The sequence below is a fragment of the Lampris incognitus genome, chromosome 12 (genome assembly GCF_029633865.1).
Source record: "Lampris incognitus isolate fLamInc1 chromosome 12, fLamInc1.hap2, whole genome shotgun sequence".
In the NCBI taxonomy this organism is placed as follows: domain Eukaryota; kingdom Metazoa; phylum Chordata; class Actinopteri; order Lampriformes; family Lampridae; genus Lampris; species Lampris incognitus.
The window spans coordinates 33,793,532-33,816,448 of NC_079222.1; the positions used below are offsets into that span (position 1 = coordinate 33,793,532).

Genomic DNA, 22,917 nt, shown 5'->3' on the forward strand with positions numbered 1-22,917 from the left:
AGATTTGAATTTCAAACTTAATTGCTTTTCCAAATTTGAACGTTGCAACAGTTCATGGCAATAAATACTTTAAAAATTAGTGCATTACTCTATCTAAAATGTAATATTTTTAGAATTAAATTACTACATATTTATCTTAGGAGTCAATATTTGGACAAATTCTTCCCCATTAATTTCCTTAAATCAATGGGTGCTTCTACCCTTTGACAGAGGAATTGCCAGCTCAACAAAAAAAAATATTAACAGCTCAGCATAGGAATAGATAACCTACCTGAGCAGTGAACAATGTCTATATATGTATTAGGTGACCCTGACCTGCTTTATCTGTCATATCTTGTGTCATTTCTTTTGTTTTGTAGGCACAATGACAAATACATTTTCTAAAGCAGGGTTCAAAAAATGACTACTAATAGCTATAGGCGGTTATAATTATTAAAGTGGCTATCAGCAATTTTAATTTAGAACATTTACTATAATATTTGGTCAAACCTTTTCTACATCACAACAGCTTTCAAGTTAGCAGAAGCACCAAGAAAAAAAAAACCTGGTTATTATTTCATCCGAAGAGTTTAGGAAGTTGCAAAGTTTCACCAGCACAAGCAACAGAAATTTAAGCTTTGTGATTGGATGCTTCATAAACACAGTGCACAATGGGACTCATAGTTGACTTCTCTGTTATGTACACAATCTTGTACCATTGACTTTTTTTTTCGAGGAACCAGAATTTTTTCAACACAGTTGCTAATTGTTATTACCCCTCTTTTCAGCCTGGGGTACATATACTGCAAAGGGTATGTGGAAAGACCAAGGGGGTACACCAAATCAATCTGTAATTTAACCTATAGACCCAAACAGCCCTGCTGAATAGCCTACTGCAATCTCAGAACCTAAAATAAATGCATGCACCCTAGTGTACCAACAAAAAAAGACACAAAAAAAACATGTCTAATATGTTGGAATAATGTTCAGCTAAAATGTCAGTTACAAAATAATCAACAGTGAGTTGTGTTTCACGGATTGCACTCTGCTGGAGACATTTTTTGTAACAATGGTGCTGAGCATGAGCCCACCTACACAACCCTTAAATTGCGTTTCAAATAAGAAAAGGCTAAAAGTAGAAAATTCTAACTGGACAATCGTGAAAACAACTACTTTAATTTTTAAATGGTGACTATTTTCGTTATAAAGTGCATGAGCATAACAAACATAATTCAGTTGGAACCCCTTGTGACTAGTACTCTTTCACTGTGGGGGGGGGGGTGCAAACTTCCAGCCGCACTCTTTATCACAAGACACGTACACTATCCTGACATCACTCCTTTGAGGAACATTGATAAATAGTTCAATAAAGAAGGCTCAGTCTATGCCCAGAGAGGCAACAGAAGAAGACACTAACATTACATACGGAGCCCAATCCCCTGCCCTTGGAAGTGGAACCAGCTGCTCAGACACTATTATGACCTCCCCATCTAATATTGCTAGAATCAGCACTAAAGGGGTTCTTCCATTGGAACATTTGGTCACGCCAAGTCAAACCATGCTGTGTTGATTTGTGTTTCTATTACTAGTTTAAATGCACCGAGTTGTGCTGAGTCGTGCCCGAGATGGACCGTGTCCAGAGTCAGGCCAAAGCAGACCCAGCTACAAGTGGGTTGCAATGACGTCAGATGGGCTTCATCATCATTGGTTGTTTCTTCTTCTTCTCTCTGTTGCCATTCTCCTCAAACTTCAAATGATAAGTTCTCTCTTCTAGATCCATTTCATCATCCCGTCTCCGTGTTTCAAGCAATAAGTGGTAAATGCCAAACAAAATCACGCCAAAAAAATCATAGGCACCGATTTATATTGTAGCAAATTCAGGGGGCAACCGCGAACCGCCGAAGCCGAGATGCGAACCCGGGTCGCTCGCACCACGGGCGACTGTGCTAACCAGTCGACTAAAGGGTCCGACCCGTTAGCCAAGGGCTAGCAAGTCTACACATCCATGGTTGTTACACTACCCCCCTCCTTCGGGAAGCGTGTCCCCATGCTTCAGCATACCAGCTCCCTCACGCCTCTGGGCGCACACACTTCCAATGGCCTCACCGTCTTACCATCCCACTTCTGACACCAATGTAGCGAATTCAGGGGGCAGCCAGGAACAGCCGCAGCTGAGATGCGAACCCAGGTCATACACACCACAGGCAACTGCACTAACCAGTCAACTAAAGGTTCCGACCCATTAGTCAAGGGCTAGCGAGTCCACAAATCTGTGGTCGTTACAATATTTTTACCAGTGGGTACCCAAATTAAGTTTATACCACCAAGGTGATGATTGTCACAAAATGTCTTTTATTGCGCTTGCTTTAGTAATTACCGTGAATTGGGCTTACTAGGCTGCTGTCGTCCAACCCAGTCTGACCAGTCTCTGTACAAAAAAACACGATATTACACTTTGCGTGCAATGCATACGCTGAAATACAATTTTGCGTGCAGATGATATGCCAGTCCTTTCCATTAACTTCTGTGACGAGCTGATGCGTCCAAATACCACGCATCAGCTTGAACGGTCATCATGTCACCAGCGAGGCTCAGTTCGCCCAGTTCACCAGAAGCGCAAGCATCCACAATCAGGGTTAGGGTTAATAAAATAACCAAAATACTACTGTTAATACCATAATTTAATTACAAAAAACATTGTTTCCCCTGCTTACCTGCTTGTGGGTGTCCGTGCATCAGGTGAACTGGGCGAACTGAGCCTCACGGGCGAACTGAGCCTCACTGGTGACGTCATGACCGTTCAAGGTGATGCGTGGTATTTGGACACATCAGCTCTCCACAGAGGGATTGGCGTATCATCTGCACTCAAAATTGGATTTTGGCGTATGCACTGCACGCAATGTGAAAGTGTAATATTGTGTCATTTGTACGCAGATTGGTGAGGCCGGGCTGTGTCATCTGTCAGACATAAACACAAACCGCCAGGCTACACCATACTAGCTCACAGTCTTGAGGTGGTAGTGTTTACATATACACTGGCCACAACATAACTCCACATCACTTGTGTGTATAATAGTACAACCGATATCACTACCCAAGCAAAAAAAAAAAAACTACATGAATACCATACCTTGGTATTCATCATGCAGTATTTACATACACATTGGCTACATTCACAACTTATGTGTATGTGCAATATATTTTTAATATTTAATATTTTTATTTATTTAATTTGTTCATTCATTCATCCATTTATTTATTTATATTGATCTGCCTTCACCATGGGTGCTCAACCTTTTTGGTGGGTGCTCAAGCACCGAAGCACTCACGGGATCAGCGGCTACAACGACCGTTGCACAGTGCAGTAGTGAACATCACTAAAGAGCACCTTGTGTCATCAGTTAAAGACAGACCTTCAAGCTGGTAGCCCTGTTGTAATGGAAATGCAAATCCCAGCCACGCTGAGCTGACGTACCAAGTCAAACAGAGTCGAGCCAAGCCAGGACACGTGTATGAAAAAGTGGCTTATCAGCGATGAACCCGAAGCAGCCCAAGAACCATACCCCCCTGTTCCAGGTAACCGCTGAACAGACAGAGCTAGACTGTCAAAGAGGCGCAAATAATGAGAACTACATTACTATGGGGTTCTCTTATGCGAGGAGTAAGGACTTCCTTCAGCCACAGTATGTTATTTATACAAAGTTTGATTTAACTATGCCATGAAACCTTCCCTCTTGCAGATATGTAAACACAAAACATGCCCAATTCAAAAACAAGCCACAGGAGTCTTTTAAGCGCCAACCGAGACAACTTTTGAACAGTAAGACATACCTAACAGCAACAGATAACATTGATAAGAAAGGGCTAGAAGTGTCTTACATGGAGACTTATATAGTGGCAAAATCAGGCAAGCCTAACACTATCATGCAGGACATATTGTCCCTGCTGGTATGGATATGGCATTGGGAGGAAAAGGCCAAAAAAACTTTACAGAAGATGCCTTCTTCAGGCAACACTGTCAACAACATGCCAGCACACATTTTGAAAGACCTACTACTTCGCCCACAAGCCAGTGAGATCTATGCATTGCGGCTGGATGAATCAACTGACATAGTGGGCCTGGCTCAGCTATTGGTCTGTGTCGGGTATATTCAAAGGGAGTCAACAGAAGAAGACATCATCTTTAGCAAAATGATGGAAACCAGGGTTACCGGGGAGGGAGGACTACTAAACTACTCAACAGCTTGACTGCTAAACAGCTTTGTAACATCACTTACGTGGACCAAATGTGTTGGCATCTGTACAGATGGTGAAAAAGCCATGACGGGGAGACACAGTGGAGCGGTCACTTGTGTGCACTTGGGTACACTGCAGCATCCACAGAGAGGCGGTTGCTGCCAAGGGAATACCTGACAGCCTGGAGGATATTTTGGACAATATGGGGAAAATCAGCAACTTCGTTAAAGCAAGGCCGCTGAACTCGCGCCTGTTTTCCATGTTATGCAATTAAAGTGGCAACTAACACTTAACCTTGTTACTCCATTTGGAAGTGAAGTGGTTGTCAAGGGAAAAAAGTCTAAGCGCGTTTTTTTTTTTAACTGAAAGATGACCTTAAAATTTTCTTTATTTACCAACCTATTCGCTTGTTTGGCTACTTACAAGATCATAAGTGACTCAAACAATTGGTCTACTTGGGGGATGTTTTTTCTCCCCTGAATGAACTGAATCTTGGACTACGGGGCCTTTCAGTAACTATATTCAATGTGGGGAAAGTTGGAAAAAGTTGGGTCTCTCATCCAACTGCGTCAATAAAGATGACACACAAGTCTTCCCGACACCGCGAGGTTTTTTTGTGTGCACATGAACTCAGGATTGCGAACAGTGTCATATGTGACATAAGGAAGCACCTCGGTGAGCTGGCTGTTCACTTACATAAATACTTCAGAAGATACAAGGAACTGGACTCATTATCCCTTGCACCTCTTCATTCCGCTTACCAACTTCTGAGTGAAACTTATCAACATGGCAAAAAATAAAAAGTAAAAAAAAAAACATTGTGACAGGACGTTCTCTGTGGTGCTAGAGGGGGAATACAGCAGAAGGTTGACTGTCTGAGGCATACGGAACTCCAAAAAGGTAAAGGACCACTGGTTTACACTGACAACTCAACCAGGAGAATTTCATGACCATCCAACAGTTAGAAACGCTCCAACAGCCAGTCAACTGACATTAGGCATGTTTCCATTTAATTAAGTGGATTTTAAGTGAAAGTTTCTAAAGTTGCAAATAAATAAGTGGAATTAGGCGAATATAACCATGATGGTAATTTTACATGTCCTACATCATACACAGCCCTTTTGTTACTAATCTTGGTGGTCTATCAGGTAGTCTTTAGCAGGCTGCTAGGAATCCTGGGGTAATATTTGATGCTAACCTTGGTTCTGATAATCAAATCAAACACATTGTTCAGTCATGCTTTCTCCAGCTCAAGCTAATCTCCAAAATTAGGTCCATTTTTATCAATTGCCGATCTGCAAAAAGTTGTACATGCTTTTATCTATTCTTGGCTGGACTACTGGAACGCACTTTACTCTGGTATCAGCAAGGGCGCCCTCCACCATCTGCAGTTGGTACAAAACACTGCTGCTCGGCTCATTCCCAGGACAAAGAGGCATGACCATATCACGCCTGTGCTTGCCTCCCTACACTGGCTCCCTGTTATATTTTGAATTGATTTTAAAATCTTATTGCTCACTTTTAAGGCTTTAGATGTTCTTGCTCCTACATTTTTGGTTTATTATCCTGGTATATACCCTCTTGACCCCAAAGATCCGCAGATGGAGCCCTGCTGGTTATTCCCAGGTCTCGGTTTGTTACAAAGGGTGATCGGGCTTTTGCTGTTAGAGCCCCCACAATATGGACCCCTTCCCGCTGAACTAAGACAAACCAAGTCTCTAGCTTCTCTTAAATCTTGTCTTAAAACTTTCTTTTTGTAAAAGCTTTTACAAATATTTGATATTTGTTTTATTTATTAATACTGTTTTTATTTTTACTCTTACTTATTTGGTCTTATTCTTATTTTTGCTTTGTCTGGTTTTATTTATTTGCACTTTGTAACATTATTTTACAAAAGTGCTATATAAATAAAGTTATTATATGTCGATACCTCAACACCCTCGAAAAAAAATGGAGCAATTAAGTTGAAAAAACAAAAAATATGTGATTAACTTCTATTTGCGTTTCATTTTTTTATTCAACAAAACAAAAAAAAAACATCTCAAATGAGCCTATGAATATTTTTGTAACACCTGGGAGTTTTTTGTTTGTCCTTCAAAATTGTGTTTCCATTCAGCTTTTTTACATTCGAAACCTCAAGTTCTGCAAGAACTAGCTTAATGGAAACCCCACTGTTGTCTATAGGAAAATGAATGGGATTTTTTTTCCTCTGGGAACTAAGTCCATCTGATGTAACTCCACGCATTTCTCTGCTCTATTTGAAACACATCTTACAAAAATTCTCAGTTGCCTCAAAAGAACAAAATAAACAGAGAAAAGCCCGAGCTTTGAGAAAAAGTATCTTGACAACGGCTACATCCCATTCTCCAACCAATAAACACTGTCAGACAAAAGCAAAAAACATCTCAAGTGAGTGTATAAACGTTTTTGGGACAATTGTTCTTTTTTTTCTCCAAAATTTGGCATTTCCATTCAGCCTTTTCCTATTTAAAACATCAAATTTCACAAAAACTGGCATGATGTTAAAGCGCATTTTCTCTACCGGAAAATGAATGGGATTTCCTCTTGCAATTTCAATGGTGTTGTTGAACTCTCGATTTCAGAAATCTTGTGATGTATTGGTTATGATGTTAGAACATGCTTTTAGATTCACCTCCATGAGTTTCTTTGTATTAAGCAAAACAATAAATACAATAAATGCAATAATTTATCTGGTCTAGATATATTTGTATATTTTGGGAAAGGCCCAGATAATGTTGAGTGGCATTCAGAAGATCCTTATATGATATGTGGAAAATGCCTTATACAATCATCAGAGTGAAGGCAAGACATTGTTTACGGATTAATTGGTTACAGAAGGATAAACATTAGAACTGCCTGGGAAAGGACTGGGAAAATAAGACAACAGTAGTTATGTTTCCATCCAACTTTTGAATAAACTTCAAGTGAATAATTAAATTTTGCAAATACAATCATGAAATGAAGGTTTCCATCAGATCTGTTAAAGTGAATAAAACCCTGAGCAAAGTCCAACATCAGTAGATCATGTACTTAAATTCTATTCAAATTTCATTTTTCTATTTGGCAAATGAGTTCCCATTGCCCACTTAGCACACAGACTCTGTCGACAAAAGCAAAAACCAAGTCAAGCGAACATGAAAACTTTTGTGATATTGAGTAAGCTTTAGTGAATTTTGCCTTTTCCATCTAGCTTTTCTAATGCGATATTTCATAATGTGCATGAAAATGCTTTGATTAAACATAACCTAAGATTCTTTATCAGATTAGCCATTTACTAATCTGATAAATCTTTTTGAGCCCAGCCATAAACAGTGGAACTATGGATGCAGAATGCCTTATGGTCACATCACATCTGGGATCAGCAGCTGAATGCCAAGCACAGGGATTGGTACAACTCAGATCCCAGATGAGAGTTTCCTCAGCCCTAATTGAATGCTTCCCCTTGCAGGGGTCTTTGAACAGTTTCAGAGAATCTGAAAGAAACATAACAACCCTGTGTTTTTCAAACCTGGTAACATGCTGAGACAGCACCTAGTCCACCTGAAGGACCCCATGTGGCAATGTGATCTAAGCAGTATGGCAAGGCAAGGCAAATGTATTTATATAGCAAATTTCATAAAGATTCAAAAAGATTTACATAAAACAGAAAAAAAAAGATTTAAAAGAAGCATAAAAAGAGTAAATGTCACAATGCATTTTAGAGTCAGAGGGCATTTTTTAGTAGCAGCGAAGTTTCAATTAAAGGCAAAGGCAATTTAAACGTTTTTAGCCTATTTTTGAAAGTAGCCAAAGTTGGGGCTGATCTGAGGTCTTCTGGAAGTTTATTCCAACTATGTGTAGCGTAATAACTGAATGCTGCTTCGCCACATTTTGTTTTAATCCCAGGAACAGTTAGTAGACTGCTCCCTGGTGACCTATGAAGACTAGAGGGTTCATAGTGTGGAAGCAGGTCAGCAATATATTTAGGCCCTAAACAATTAAGTGATTTATAGACAAGTAACAATATCTTGAAGTCAGTTCTATGACACAAGGCAGCCAATGCAGAGACCAGAGTACTGGTGTAATATGTTCAAGCTTTCTTGGACTTTGTTAGAACTCTAGCAGCAGCATTCTGAATGAGCTGTAGCTGCCTAAGTGCTTTTTTTGGGAAGGCCTGAGAAAATACTATTACAGTAGTCTAACCTACTGGAAATGAAAGTGTGAATTAGTTTTTCTCGGTCTTGTTTGAACATGCATCCTCTAATTCTTCCTATATTTTTGAGATGGTAAAAGGCCGATTTTGTTATAGACTTGATATGGACTCCCCATTGATGTCAGGACAGCAAAGTCGCTGCCCATCTTTCAGCGCAGGTTGAAAACTCACCTCTTCAAGAACTACTACCCTGTTACTTGCTCTTAACACTTATTGTATTCACTCATTTAAAAAAAAAAATATCTTTCTTGCGCTTTTACTTTAGCACTGGTTTTGCTCTTAGATGCTTGTTTAGAGAGAAGATTTATTTATGACCTCTGATGACTATTAGTTCTCCTGATTTCCTACGTTAAATGCACTTAAATGACTGTAATGTAATGTAATATGGGTGTTGAAATTAAGATCTCAGTCAATAATAACACCAAGATTTATGACTTGGTTTTTAGACTTCAAAGAAAGGGAATCAAGAAGAGCACCAACTTTCAGCCTTTCTTCTTTGGGCACCAAAGAAAATTATTTCAGTTTTGTCTTTGTCTTTTAGTTGGAGGAAAGTTTGGCACATCCAGTCATTAATGTGGTCAATGCACAGACGCAGTGGGTTTATAGGAACACAGTCGCCCAATGAAAGGGCTATATATATAACTGCGTATCGTCCGTGTAGTTATGGTAAGCGATTTTGTTATTTTATATAATTAGGCCTAGTGGGAACATATAGAGATTGAACATAAGAGGTCCCAGATATGTAGCTGCCAATGGAAACAAAATAGTCGCTATTGTGCAGATGGGACCTGAACCAATCTAAGACCTTGCCGGAGAGTCCAACCCAGTTTTCCGGTCTGTCTAGTAGTACTGAATGGTCAACAGTATGAAAAGCAGTACTAAGATCGAGTAACACTAGGATTTAAATTTTCACAGAATCAGTATTCATGAGAATGTCATTTAGAACCCTAAGAGTAGTTTTGATGCTGTGATGGGGTTGAAAGCCTCACTAGAATTTGTCTAAGAAACTATTTGAAGTTAAAAAGTTGTTAAGTTGTTGGTAGACAACGTTTTCAGTTATTTTACCTATAAAGACTAGATTTGATAGGGGCCTGTAGTTGCTAATTACAGAACTGTCCAGGTTACACTTTTTTAGCAGAGGCTTAAAAACTGCAGTTTTCAGAATCTTTGGAAAAAATGCCTGAGGAGGGAGGTGTTAACTATTTGCAGTAAATCAGTCGCCAAGCAGCTGTAAACATTTTTAAGCAAGCTTGTTGGTAAGGCGTCAAGGCAGCAGGTTGATGGCTTAAGATGTTGTACAGTTTCCTCAAGAGTTTTGTAATCAAAGGCGTTAAACTGGGTCATGTTTATCAAGTTACTTTTATGTGAATAGAGTGGTGACATGCTTTTGTTTAATGTGGAACTACTGACAGTTTGTCTAATGTTTTGAATTTTATCCCTAAAGAAAAAAGCAAATTAATTACATTTATCAGTAGATGGGATTTCAGAGGTTATTTGTGTTGGGAGGTTAGTAAGCTTATCAACAGTAGCAAATAAAATGTGTGCATTATTGTTTTTGTTTTTTTTGATGATGTCAGAGAAGAAAGATTGTCTAGCACTCTTCAATTCCAGATTATAGGAATGAAGTTTCTCTTTGTAGATGTCATAGTGAATGTGCAGCTTAGTTCTTCACCATCTATGTTCAGCTTTATGGCACTCTTTTTTTCTGGATTTTCACAGATGCAGCATTTCTCCATGGTCTTTTCTCCTTACCAGAAGTTGATTTCACCCTGACAGGTGCACTGACATCAATAACATTCATGATTTGGTGACGGGGAAATAGTCTCCATGAAGAGTGCACTAGTATTCTCATTGATATATAATTGTTTGAAAGTTTCCAATCTAACTGTCAGAAGTAACAGATATTTCAAGGAAATGCAATAATCAGACAGAGCAATATCAATAGCCATAACAAATGATGACTTAAAACCCCTTGTGATAAATAAATCTAAGGTATGGCCCCGGTTGAGGGTGGGTCTAGAGACATGTTGAGACAGTCCAAAGGTGTCAAGTAAGTTATTAAGTTCTTTGGTATTATTATCATTGGGGTTGCCAATATGAATGTTAAAATCTCCTGGAGATTAATGGACAGTGGTTCAGCAAATTCATAAAAGAAACTACCAGAATACTTTGGTGGTCCGTATATAATTACGACTAAAACACAAGGAGAGCATTTCAGTACAGAAGCAAGATATTCAAATGATGAGAAGTCTCCCAATGATACCTGCCTACATTGAAACATGTCTGAAAAAATAACAGCTACTCCTCCCCCTTATAGACTCTGAGGGCATCAATGAAGTTAAAATTTGGAGGTGCTGATTCAGTAAGAACAACTGCTCTGTTATTCAAATCAAGCCAAGTTTCAGTTAGGAACATAAAATCTAATTGATGACTAAAATCTAATCAGTGACCTAATCAGGTCACTGATTAGGAAAGACTTATTTGATAATGATCTTACAGCAGTGCAGCTTTTATGGTTTTAGTGACAGGGTGTAGAGACACAGTGGGCTGTTGGGGAACAGCTATTAGGCTTGATGTATTTACAGAAAGTGTTGCGTACTGATTGTTTAGTTTAATACTAATCAAAGACGGAATAATAAGAGTTTACACTTGGTTTTATACACCGGTAGGTGGAGCTAGTGAACAAGATGAGGGATGACAGTGGCAGCGAAGAAGAGTTCCGTTCAGTGACCGGTGCTGTGTCCAGGAGTGCTGCAGCAATGTCATGTACATACACTGGTGGAGATAGCATGGAAAATGTTTGCAGCTAGGGGACGGGTGCCCTGAGGACAGGGGTGAAGACCATCTCTGTTAGAAAAAGGATTCACGCTCCCAGAAAAGACTGGGAGCGTGAATGAAAATTAAATTACGTATTTAAATTGCAAATTAAATAAAATTAAATTGTGCAGGAGCCTTCTGACAGTAGACACATGTGGAGACTAAGCAGCCTGCTAAAACACCCTAAACCTCGATGAAGAGGGGGTCAGCCCAAAAATATAAACTTTTTTTTACAGTCGTTGAGTAATTTAAGAAAACTTAAAATCGCGCTTGAGTACTTTGGACTGTGGACAGGCGATATCGTTGGTGGAGAGTAAAGTGTAGTGAAGAGTGAACTGATCTGTACATACAGAGGATATAATGTTTATACACCACTATTAGAATGGCAGGTTTTTCTGATGTAAAAAATTAAACCAAGATAAATACTGTCAGAACTTTTCCACCCTTAATGTCAGATTGCAACCTATAAAAATAAAGTGAAAAACAATCAGTAACTTTTTTTTTTGGGGGGGGGGGTTCAAAACTTACATTGACCTGGATACACAAGCGTGCACCAGGAAAGTGGCAATTAGAAAATCAGGAAAAGACATTAGCCAATAAACTGGTAGAGTAATTGTAAATTTGTCCTCAAATAAGTACGTTTTTGTGACAGTCACATTTGCAAGCGTACTTTTTTTTCTGTAAAAGAAAAATGGTGAGACCGTTTTTGAATAATTTTGTCATCATATTAAGGAGAAGTGTCCTTTACCAGTAGGGGAGCACTGCAACAGCAATACCTACCCAAAACATCCAAAGAGCTCTGGTGGTTGGAGATGATGACATAGGGCCCCTCTGTCTGCAAGTGTTCCCAACCACTTACTTCAAATCGAAGCCCCAGAAAATACTTCACATGTCGAACCAGGGAGCGGATAATCCTGTAGGACAGATGTTTATTTAATTAGAGTCCAAAAATGTTTTGGGTATCACTTACATTATTTAAACTGTTGTGTACAGTTAAAATAATGAACAATATGAGATTGTTCAAACCAGTGGAATATGGACCCACTCGTACAAAAAAGTGAAAGGTGTGAAACTAGTTTTTATTTAGAGGGGCTCCAAGGCTAAAAGGCAATACTCTATCCTATCATTGCTCTAGCTTCATTTTTTTTTAATTTATTTATTTTATTTTATTTTTTCCCCCTTTTTCTCCCCAATTGTATCCATCCAATCACCCCACTCTCCCGAGCCGTCCTGGTCGCTGCTCCACCCCTTCTGCCGATCCAGGGAGGGCTGCAGAATACCACATGCCTCCTTCAATACATGTGGAGTCACCAGCCACTTCTTTTCACCTGACAGCGAGGAGTTTCGCCAGGGGGACGTAGTGCATGGCAGGATCACACTATTCCCCCCAGTTCCCCCTCCCCCTTAACAGGCGCCCCGACCGACCAGAGGAGGCACTACTGCAGCGACCAGGACGCATAACCACATCCGGCTTCCCACCGGCAGACACGGCCAATTGTGTCTGTAGGGACGCCACACGAAGCCAGAGTAGTAACACGGGGATTCGAAGTGGCAATCCCCATGTCAGCAGGCAACGAAATAGACCGCCACGCTACCTGGATGCCCCAGCTTCATTAACGGTTGAATGTTCACAGCTTGTATGAAGAAATGTTTGGTCGAAACGTTGGTTATTCATTAAGCTATTCTTGCATTGTGGCTACGAGCGTGCGACTTCCTTCCTTCATACGTGTGCTTTCAGCACCTCTCCCAACACTTGTGTGTGTTCCTCCTCTCTACCATTCTGAAAGTTCAGAGCTGCCATTGTTAACAGTGGCTAAAAATGCAGGAAAGTGTTGGTAAGAACACAATTTTCTTCTGGGAGTGCCCTGGTGGCTCAGCCTGTTTGTGCCCAGATAATGTAGGCAGAAGCATTTAGCAGGAATACTACAATCAAAACAATCTTTACAAATATGAATCATTATTTCAGAAGTCAGATAACCCTAACTGGTCAGCTTTGAGATGATTAGCATAGTGTCTCAGGAGCAACCCGTTGAACAGCAATACTTCCATTCCTGTCTCAACTGGAACTTGAAGATGCATACACAAGATGTATACGATAATACTATTTCGAAAACAACAATTAAAATGTTTTAATGAATGACAAAAGGTTTCCACCCATGTACCATCTGTTGTGGGCTATATGGTAAACACCTGAAAATACTGACAATATTTTGTCAAAGAAATTCTTTACAGATCCAGTTTTACTACTGTTATTATTTAAAGTTGGGATAGGCAACTGTTGAGATGTGAGCACCTTCGACACAACACCCCCAAAAATTTGTTTTTGTTTTTGTTTTTTGGGTGTCTAGAAAAAAGTTAGATGTCTAGAAATGTGCTTCAAAAATGTACTGATTATTATCATTATTATTATTAAAAATCCACCCCCCTCACTCTGCTTCCTCATTCCTTCCTGTAACCTCTTCCTTAATCCATCTTTATGCAAATGCATGAATTTTCCCATCATGACTGGCGAAATTGATATTGTTGTTGATAATCTACGTATGTAAAAAAAAAACATTTTTCAGTGAACCAAGCATTATTATTTATTTTACGAATCAATGAAGTATTTCTAAAGATCACTGTTTCTACAGCGCCGGCAACATGTGTGATTACCTATTCGTAATGCCACAGCGAATAAAAAGTATAGCTGTTATTAATGGGGCGGCAGAAGCTCGGAGGTAGAGCAGGTCATCTGGTAACTTGAAGGTTGCCGGTTCTATCCTCAACTTCTCCTGACAAAACATTTGAGGTGTCCCTGACCAACACACCTGACCCCTTACAGGTCTCAATGAGCTGGTTATTACCTTGCAAGGTTGACACTGGCAACGGCTATGTGTGTGTGTGTGTGTGTGTGTGTGTGTGTGTGTGCGCGCGCGCATGTGTGTGTGTGGGTGAATGTGAGGCATTAATTAATTGTAAAGTGATTTGAGTGGCTTTGAGTGGCAAGAAAAGAGCTGCATAAAATGCAGTCCATAAAATTTTTATTTTCAGCCAATCTCTTAGTTATTCAAACATTGACATTATGGAGTGCTTTTGTACTTAAAGGTGAAGCATTTATTAAGATGAACGCTATTTAAATCTATCCACCTCCATTAAATCCATTGTGACAAAAAGCTGTGAGATCCTGAGTACAACTGCTGAGTCAAACACCGAGGCTTGATTTTCTCCCAGACTGTTCTAAGTACTTACAGCTGTATGAGCAATATGATTTTTTCGCAAATAACACTGAAAGAAAGTTGCCTATCCCAGCTTTAACAGAAATGTCAGACCTGCAGTAATGGCAAAACACATCTCATTCTGCAATTCTTTATTTGTTTGCATTAGATGCCTCCGTTGGCAAGTTGGAAACCAGAAAAAACAATATTTGAGACTGTCCCTGTAGCCCCATACTAAAGGGTCAAATTCCGCAGCTACTACATGTAAACCATGACCATTTAAGGTTTACCATAAACACAGCTATCAACCCTGACAGACAGAACTAGCATCAACAACTGTTGTTGAGAATTGTCAACTACTGACGATTGTCAATAGTACTACTAGTGATGCTTCTTTGACACACCTACATCAAACAGACCTGCCTCTCCTGCTTACATATACCAAGTATCAAGACAAGCCTTGGCATGTTTATACTAGGGACGCAAAACCAAACCGTAAAAAAACGAACCGTTCACCACAAACCACGACCCAGTTAGCACATGTGAACCGCAGTTTTTTGGTTCCACAAGGAAACAAAAGCTGTTAGGTTGAGTGCATGCAGGACTCTCCCTTCCCTCTCCCCAGAGAGTAGCTGTCCAATGAACTGCCAGTATACTTGGGGTGGGAATCTCTAGGCTCCTCACCATTTGATTAGATTCCTATTCAGAGGGTTGCGATGTGATCATAACACAATTATTGATGCGTCAAGAAGCGATATAAAGATAACCTCAAGGCCCACATGAAAAGGTTTGGCATCGACCTTAACACCTGGGAACAATCAGCAAATAAGCCTGGAGACTAGTTGTCCGTGAGGGTGCTGAGCGTTATAACCATAGCCTCCATCGTGCTGCTGAAAACAAGCACAGACAAGCTCCCAAACAACATCCTCAACCACTTCTTTACACCCTTGCCCACATAGCCCCAAAATATGCAGCTCCAGGATTGGCCTCTATGCCCACCTGAAGACCCACAAGGACCTAGAAGGAGGACAGTCATATAGATGGCCCCGAGTGACCACCAATGGTGTATTAGTGTTATCACGTTCAAGTACCTTGTTCCATTGATCACCCATACAGCATGGCTGTGGCTCAGTCAACAATAAATTGTCTTCTAAATGAGGAATAAACCTGCATTCCATGTGTGAACTGTCCATAGCTGAATATGGTACTATGCTGCTTTGTCAAGCAGCATGGTGGTGTTCATTTTTGCTGTCTGTTGTAATGTAAAATGTTCTGAGTATTTGTTACAGAGGAGATGATCGAGCCTTTCAAGAACTTTCCACGAGCCATCGTTATTTCTCTGCCCATAGTAACCATAGTGTATGTTATGACCAACCTGGCATATTTCACCATTCTGTGCCCTGAAGAGATGCTCGTTTCAGAGGTTGTGGCTGTGGTGAGTGTGCATCACAGTTACCACCACAGACCAGATCTAAAATACATGCATACTACACACTAAAACCTATTGTGGCTAGGCCTAGTGTACCCACCTCAGCAGTACAAAGACCTGGTGAGACGGCCAGCTCAGAAGCAGTAGTTTAGGAGTGTATAAAGTACAACTCTGTGATGGACTGGCGGCCTTTCCAGGGAGTCTTCCCCCCTACCACCCAATGACTGCTGGGACAGGCTCCAGCATCCCATGACCCGAATTTGGATAAGCGGCTTGGATAATGGATGGATGGATGGTTCTAAGTATTTTCTGCACCCCACCCCCCCACAAAGTTTAAGTTTTATGTACCCTATAGAAAAATAGCAAAAATATTGGCTGAGATACAAGTGCAAAACTTGTCTCTGAAATAACAGCACTGTGTTTCACAACCATGGACAACACTGTTTGTTTTGCGTTGTCACAAAACTACCAGATTTGAAACTCACGCCAAACTGTATACGTGGCGATGTGATAAAATGGATAGTACAGCCCGATGCTGTGCCAACCATATATCCTGGGTACACACCGAGTATGAGCCAACACGTTGGTCAACCGGTAAGATTTTTTTTTCTCTTTCTCCAGAAACTGTTAAGGGTGAGACTAGTGAAGCCAGCTGCAAGACACAGACAGGGGGACAAAGGCGAGTAGAGAAAAGGGGTTTATTGAGGACGGCAGAGAGGCGATGGCATAGAGCTGGAGGCAGATAGCAGAGTTGGGCAGCGCCAGAGGAAGGAGCGAGTGCGGCTGGACTGCGCTGCGCTCGTGGACCAGCAGGTGAGGCAGCCAAGCAGGCAGATAGGACAGACAGGCGGGGGGGCAGATGAGCCAGAAAGTGGCAATACAAAACACAATGAAAAGGCAATTAGACTAATAAGCAAAAACACTGAGAAAATACTCTGAAAGAGTTGCAGAGTGGCCAAGCACATGTGACTAACATAGTAGCTCAAACAACAATCTGGCAATGAGTGGCAGAAGAACCGGGTTTCTTATACTGCCGGGGTTGATGAGCTTGATGGAAAGCAGGAAAGAGAGCAAGAGCGAGAGCGAGAGAGAGAGAGGGAGAGGGAGAGAGAGCGAGAGACTGGCCGCAAGCTAGGTGGACGTGGAGGGTGTACAGAGACGTTCTATGGTGTTCAAAGCGGTTCTTCCTAATGCCGCATCTGAGTGTTCATCTTGACAAGGTAGATAAATTGTCAGAGCTGGCAAGCAGAACCAGGGTTTGTACACCATTAGCAACACATTTGCTGATTGGTAACAAAGTCAAGCTGAAGGTTCATGTAATCTATTATGCATATTATGTAATAGATAACATGTTATCTATTACACGTCCACATGTACATAACCCTGTCCACTTGTACACAACCCTGTCCAATTTGCTCTTCTTCTTTGGAATCGGTTTCTGGTTTGTATACTTATGGCTGAATTACTCCTTACTTATTACTGAATTACTGAGTGGCCAAGGGGTGGGGAGCTGCAGGCAAGTGGCCAGGGGGTTGGATTGAGGGCAGGGATACTTTGTATATTCATAGATTCTTGATATTTTAATGAAGGAGAAGGAGTAAATGTGATTTTAAGGATTTTGACAAGATAATTGCACTTATTTTGTAGAAAACAACAAAAAAAATCAGCAAATTTATTATATCAATCAGAGCATTGTCTTACAACTACTACTACTACTACTACTACTACCACTTCTACTACTACTACTACTACTACTACTTTCGGCTGCTTCCGTTAGAGGTCACCACAGCGGATCATCCGTTCCCATTTCTTCCTGTCCTCTGCATCTTCGTCTATCACACCAGCCACCTGTACTCTCTCATCACAGCTATAAACCTCCTCTTTGGCCTTCCTCTTTTCCCTGGCAGCTCCATACTCAGCATCCTTTTCCCAATATATCCAGCATCTCTCCTCCACACATGTCCAAGCCATCTCAATCTTGCCTCTCTTCCTTTGTCCCTAAACCGTCCAACCTGAGCCGTCACTCTAATATACTCGCTCCTAATCCTGTCTTTCTTCATCACCCCCAATGTCTTAAAACATCACTGCTATTTGACCACAGTTCGATCAGTTAGTACAAAACTTGGTACAGATGTTCTAAAAAGGTCAACACGCCCACCGCAACTAATTGAGACCAAATTTTGGATTTTGAATAAGACTTGCTCCAAAAACATTGGTCGCAAATTTCATAACAGTCAGTCAATCCATTTATGGGATATACATTTGCAGCATTTGTGGCAACCCAATAATTAGACAATGTAATATTTTTGCATATGTGCTTATTGAACACCCTTGAACCTTTGTCTAACTGCCCACCAACCTAGCTACACTGCCAAAGTTTTTATGCACAGGAACTTGGTGAAAATTGAGTTGAAAGTGGCACAAGAAGAAGAAGGAGAAGAAGGAGAAGAAGAAGAAGAAGAAGAAGAAGAAGAAGAAGAAGAAGAAGAAGAAGGAGAAGGAGAAGGAGAAGGAGAAGAAGAAGAAGAAGAAGAAGAAGAAGAAGAAGAAGAAGAAGAAGAAGAAGAAGAAGAAGAAGAAGAAGAAGAAGAAGAAGAAGAAGAAGAAGAAGAAGAAGAAGAAGAAGAAGAAGAAGAAGAAGAAGGAGGAGGAGGAGGAGGAGGAGGAGTAGGAGGAGGAGGAGAAGAAGAAGAAGTGGTAGTCTACAGCCCTCCCTGGATTGGCAGAGGGGGTGGAGCAACAACCAGGGCAGCTCAGAAGAGTGGGGGTAATTGGCCAGGTACAACTGCGGAGAAAAAGGAGGGGGAGATATACATATATACACTACCGTTCAAAAGTTTGGGATCACATTGAAATGTCCATATTTTTGAAGGAAAAGCACTGTACTTTTCAATGAAGATAACTTTAAACTAGTCTTAACTTTAAAGAAATACACTCTATACATTGCTAATGTGGTAAATGACTATTCTAGCTGCAAATGTCTGGTTTTTGGTGCAATATCTACATAGGTGTATAGAGGCCCATTTCAAGCAACTATCACTCCAGTGTTCTAATGGTACAATGTGTTTGCTCATTGGCTCAGAAGGCTAATTGATGATTAGAAAACCCTTGTGCAATCATGTTCACACATCTGAAAACAGTTTAGCTCGTTACAGAAGCTACAAAACTGACCTTCCTTTGAGCAGATTGAGTTTCTGGAGCATCACATTTGTGGGGTCAATTAAACGCTCAAAATGGCCAGAAAAAGAGAACTTTCATCTGAAACTCGACAAGTCTATTCTTGTTCTTAGAAATGAAGGCTATTCCATGCGAGAAATTGCTAAGAAATTGAAGATTTCCTACACCGGTGTGTACTACTCCCTTCAGAGGACAGCACAAACAGGCTCTAACCAGAGTAGAAAAAGAAGTGGGAGGCCGCGTTGCACAACTGAGCAAGAAGATAAGTACATTAGAGTCTCTAGTTTGAGAAACAGACGCCTCACAGGTCCCCAACTGGCATCTTCATTAAATAGTACCCGCAAAACACCAGTGTCAACATCTACAGTGAAGAGGCGGCTGCGGGATTCTGGGCTTCAGGGCAGAGTGGCAAAGAAAAAGCCATATCTGAGACTCACCAATAAAAGAAAAAGATTAAGATGGGCAAAAGAACACAGACATTGGACAGAGGAAGACTGGAAAAAAGTGTTGTGGACGGATGAATCCAAGTTTGAGGTGTTTGGATCACAAAGAAGAACGTTTGTGAGACGCAGAACAAATGAAAAGATGCTGGAAGAATGCCTGACGCCATCTGTTAAGCATGGTGGAGGTAATGCGATGGTCTGGGGTTGCTTTGGTGCTGGTAAGGTGGGAGATTTGTACAGGGTAAAAGGGATTCTGAATAAGGAAGGCTATCACTCCATTTTGCAACGCCATGCCATACCCAGTGGACAGCGCTTGATTGGAGCCAATTTCATCCTACAACAGGACAATGACCCTAAACACACCTCCAAATTGTGCAAGAACTATTTAGAGCAGAAGCAGGCAGCTGGTATTCTATCGGTAATGGAGTGGCCAGCGCAGTCACCAGATCTGAACCCCATTGAGCTGTTGTGGGAGCAGCTTGACCGTATGGTACGCAAGAAGTGCCCATCCAACCAATCCAACTTGTGGGAGCTGCTTCTGGAAGCGTGGGGTGCAATTTCTCCAGATTACCTCAACAAATTAACAGCTAGAATGCCAAAGGTCTGCAATGCTGTAATTGCTGCAAATGGAGGATTCTTTGACGAAAGCAAAGTTTGATGTAAAAAAAATCTTATTTCAAATACAAATCATTATTTCTAACCTTGTCAATGTCTTGACTCTATTTTCTATTCATTTCACAACATATGGTGGTGAATAAGTGTGACTTTTCATGGAAAACACAAAATTGTTTGGGTGATCCCAAACTTTTGAACGGTAGTGTATATTTTACAGCTGATGATTGCTTATAGCATGAAACAGACTTGTGCTATCTCATAAAGATTTTACTTGACTAACTGGATTATATATATATATATATATATATATATATATACTGCTCAAAAAAATAAAGGGAACACCTAAAAACACAATATAGACCTCGATGAATGAAATATTTCAGCTGAAAATCTTTATTTATTAGACAGAGGAATGTGTTTAGAGCAAAATAACCTAAGAATGATCAATGGAAATCAAAATCATTAGCCCATTAAGGTCTGGATTCAGAATCATACTCAAAATCAAAGTGGAAAATGAGAACATAGGCTGATCCAACTTCTGTGGAAATTCTTCAAGACGATTCAAAATGAGGCTCAGTAGTGTGTGTGGCCTCCACGTGCCTGTATGCACTCCCTACAACGTCTGGGCATGCTCCTGATGAGACGACGGATGGTCTCCTGAGGGATCTCCTACCAGACCTGGATCAGGGCATCGGTCAACTCCTGGACAGTCTGTGGTGCGACATCGCGTTGGCGGATGGTACGAGACATGATGTCCCAGAGGTGCTCGATTGGATTCAGGTCTGGGGAACGTGCAGGCCAGTCCATAGCATCAATGCCCTCGACATACAGGAACTGCTGACACACTCTGGCCACATGAGGACGAGCATTGTCATGCATGAGCAGGAACCCAGGGCCCACTGCACCAGCATATGGTCTGACAAGGGGTCTGAGGATCTCATCCCGGTACCTAATGGCAGTCATGGTACCTCTGGCTAGCATGTAGAGGTCTGTGCGGCCCTCCAAGGATATGCCTCCCCAGACCATCACTGACCCACTGCCAAACCGGTCATGCTGGAGGATGTTGCAGGCAGCAGAACGTTCTCCACAGCATCTCCAGACTCTCACGTCTGTCACATGTGTTCAGTGTGAACCTGCTCTCATCTGTGAAGAGCACAGGGCGCCAATGGCGAATCTGCCAACCAAGATGTTCTCTGGCAAAGGTCAATCGGGCTGCACGGTGTTGGGCTGTGAGCACAGGCCCCAATTATGGACGTCGGGCCCTCATACCATCCTCATGCATTCTGTTTCTCACTGTTTGAGCAGAAACCTGCACATTAGTGGCCTGTTGAAGGTCGTTTTGTAGGGCTCCGGCAGTGCTCCTCCTGTTCCTCCTTGCACAAAGGACCAGATAGCGGTCCTGCTGCGGGGTCGTTGTCCTCCTGCGGCCCCCTCCACGTCTCCTGGTGTACTGGCCTGTCTCCTGGTACCTCCTCCATGCTCTGGACACTGTGCTGGGAGACACATCAAATCTTCTTGCCACAGCACGCATTGATGTGCCATCCTGGATGAGCTGCACTACCTGAGCAACTTCTGTAGGTTGCAGATACCGCCTCATGCCACCTCTAGTGGTGAGGGCACTAGCAAAATGAGAAACTAACCAAAGATCGGCCAGAAAAGATGAGGACAGGCAAATGGTCTGTGGCCACCACCTGCAAATCCATTCCTTTTATAAGGGTTGTCTTGCAAATTGTCTAATTTCCACCTGGTGGAAATTAGACAATTTACCAAAAGGTGAAATTGATTCACAAATCAGTGTTGCTTCCTAACTGGACAGGTTGATATCTCAAAAGTGTGATTGACTTGGAGCTACATTGCATTGCTTATGTGTTCCCTTTATTTTTTTGAGCAGTGTATATATTATTTTTTTTTTCCGGAAACCATCAATGGTGTTGATAAAAGTGCTCCACAAATGACAAATGAGCAGAATATTAACACATATACATATATACATATATATATATATGTGTGTGTGTGTGTGTGTGTGTGTGTATGTGTTTAATAAGCTGCACATGCTTTATTTAGTAGGGAAATGTGTTAATTGTATTTTTTATGTAATTATTAAGCCTAGTGGCAGGGGCTACTGGTTTAAATGGGCTCCCTTGGGCAAATGATCCGACAATCACTTTAAAGGCGCTCCAGAGGTCAGCGGCTGAAACTGGAGTAAATGTGCATGAGTCAACCATATCACGGGCTCTCCATAAATCTGGCCTGTATGGGAGGGTGGCAAGAAAGAAGCCATTGCTCAAAACTATGCATATAAAAGAACGCTTGGAGTTTGCTATCAAGCATAAGAGAGACCTAGTTAGGATGTGGGTAAAGGTTTTGTGGTCACATAAGACAAAAGTTGAGCTTTTTGGCCAAAACTCAAAGTGTTATGTGTGGCGCAAACCTAACACTGTTCATGCCTTAACAAACACCCTCCCCTACAGTGAAGCATGGCGTCGGCAGCATAATGATATGGGGTTGCTTTTCACCTGCAGGCACTGGGAACCTTGTTCAAATTGAGGGAAGAATGACTGGAGCTAAATACAGGGAAATATTGGAAGAAAACCTGTTGCAGTCTGCCATAAAACTGAAGCTTGGGAGAAGGTTCACCTTCCTGCAGGACAATGATCCTAAGTACAAGGCTAAAGCAACAATGGTATGGCTAAGCAACAAAAAGGTGAACGTTTTGGAGTGGCCAAGTCAAAGTCCGGACCTCAACTCCATTGAAAATCTTTGGCACAGACTGAAAATTGCAGTCCAGATGCGCCATCCCACCAACCAGCAAGA

The 22,917-nt window shown here is 41.3% G+C and overlaps 1 protein-coding gene across 1 annotated transcript in view; it reads right to left on the minus strand.

Moving 5' to 3' along the window:
• agpat2 (1-acylglycerol-3-phosphate O-acyltransferase 2 (lysophosphatidic acid acyltransferase, beta)) overlaps nt 1-22,917 on the minus strand; it is a 70,209-nt gene that overhangs the window by 23,501 nt on the left and 23,791 nt on the right. Inside the window, exon 2 of the mRNA XM_056290749.1 lies at nt 12,026-12,159. Coding sequence (XP_056146724.1) covers nt 12,026-12,159 — 134 coding nt within the window. The remainder of the gene's footprint in view (nt 1-12,025; nt 12,160-22,917) is intronic.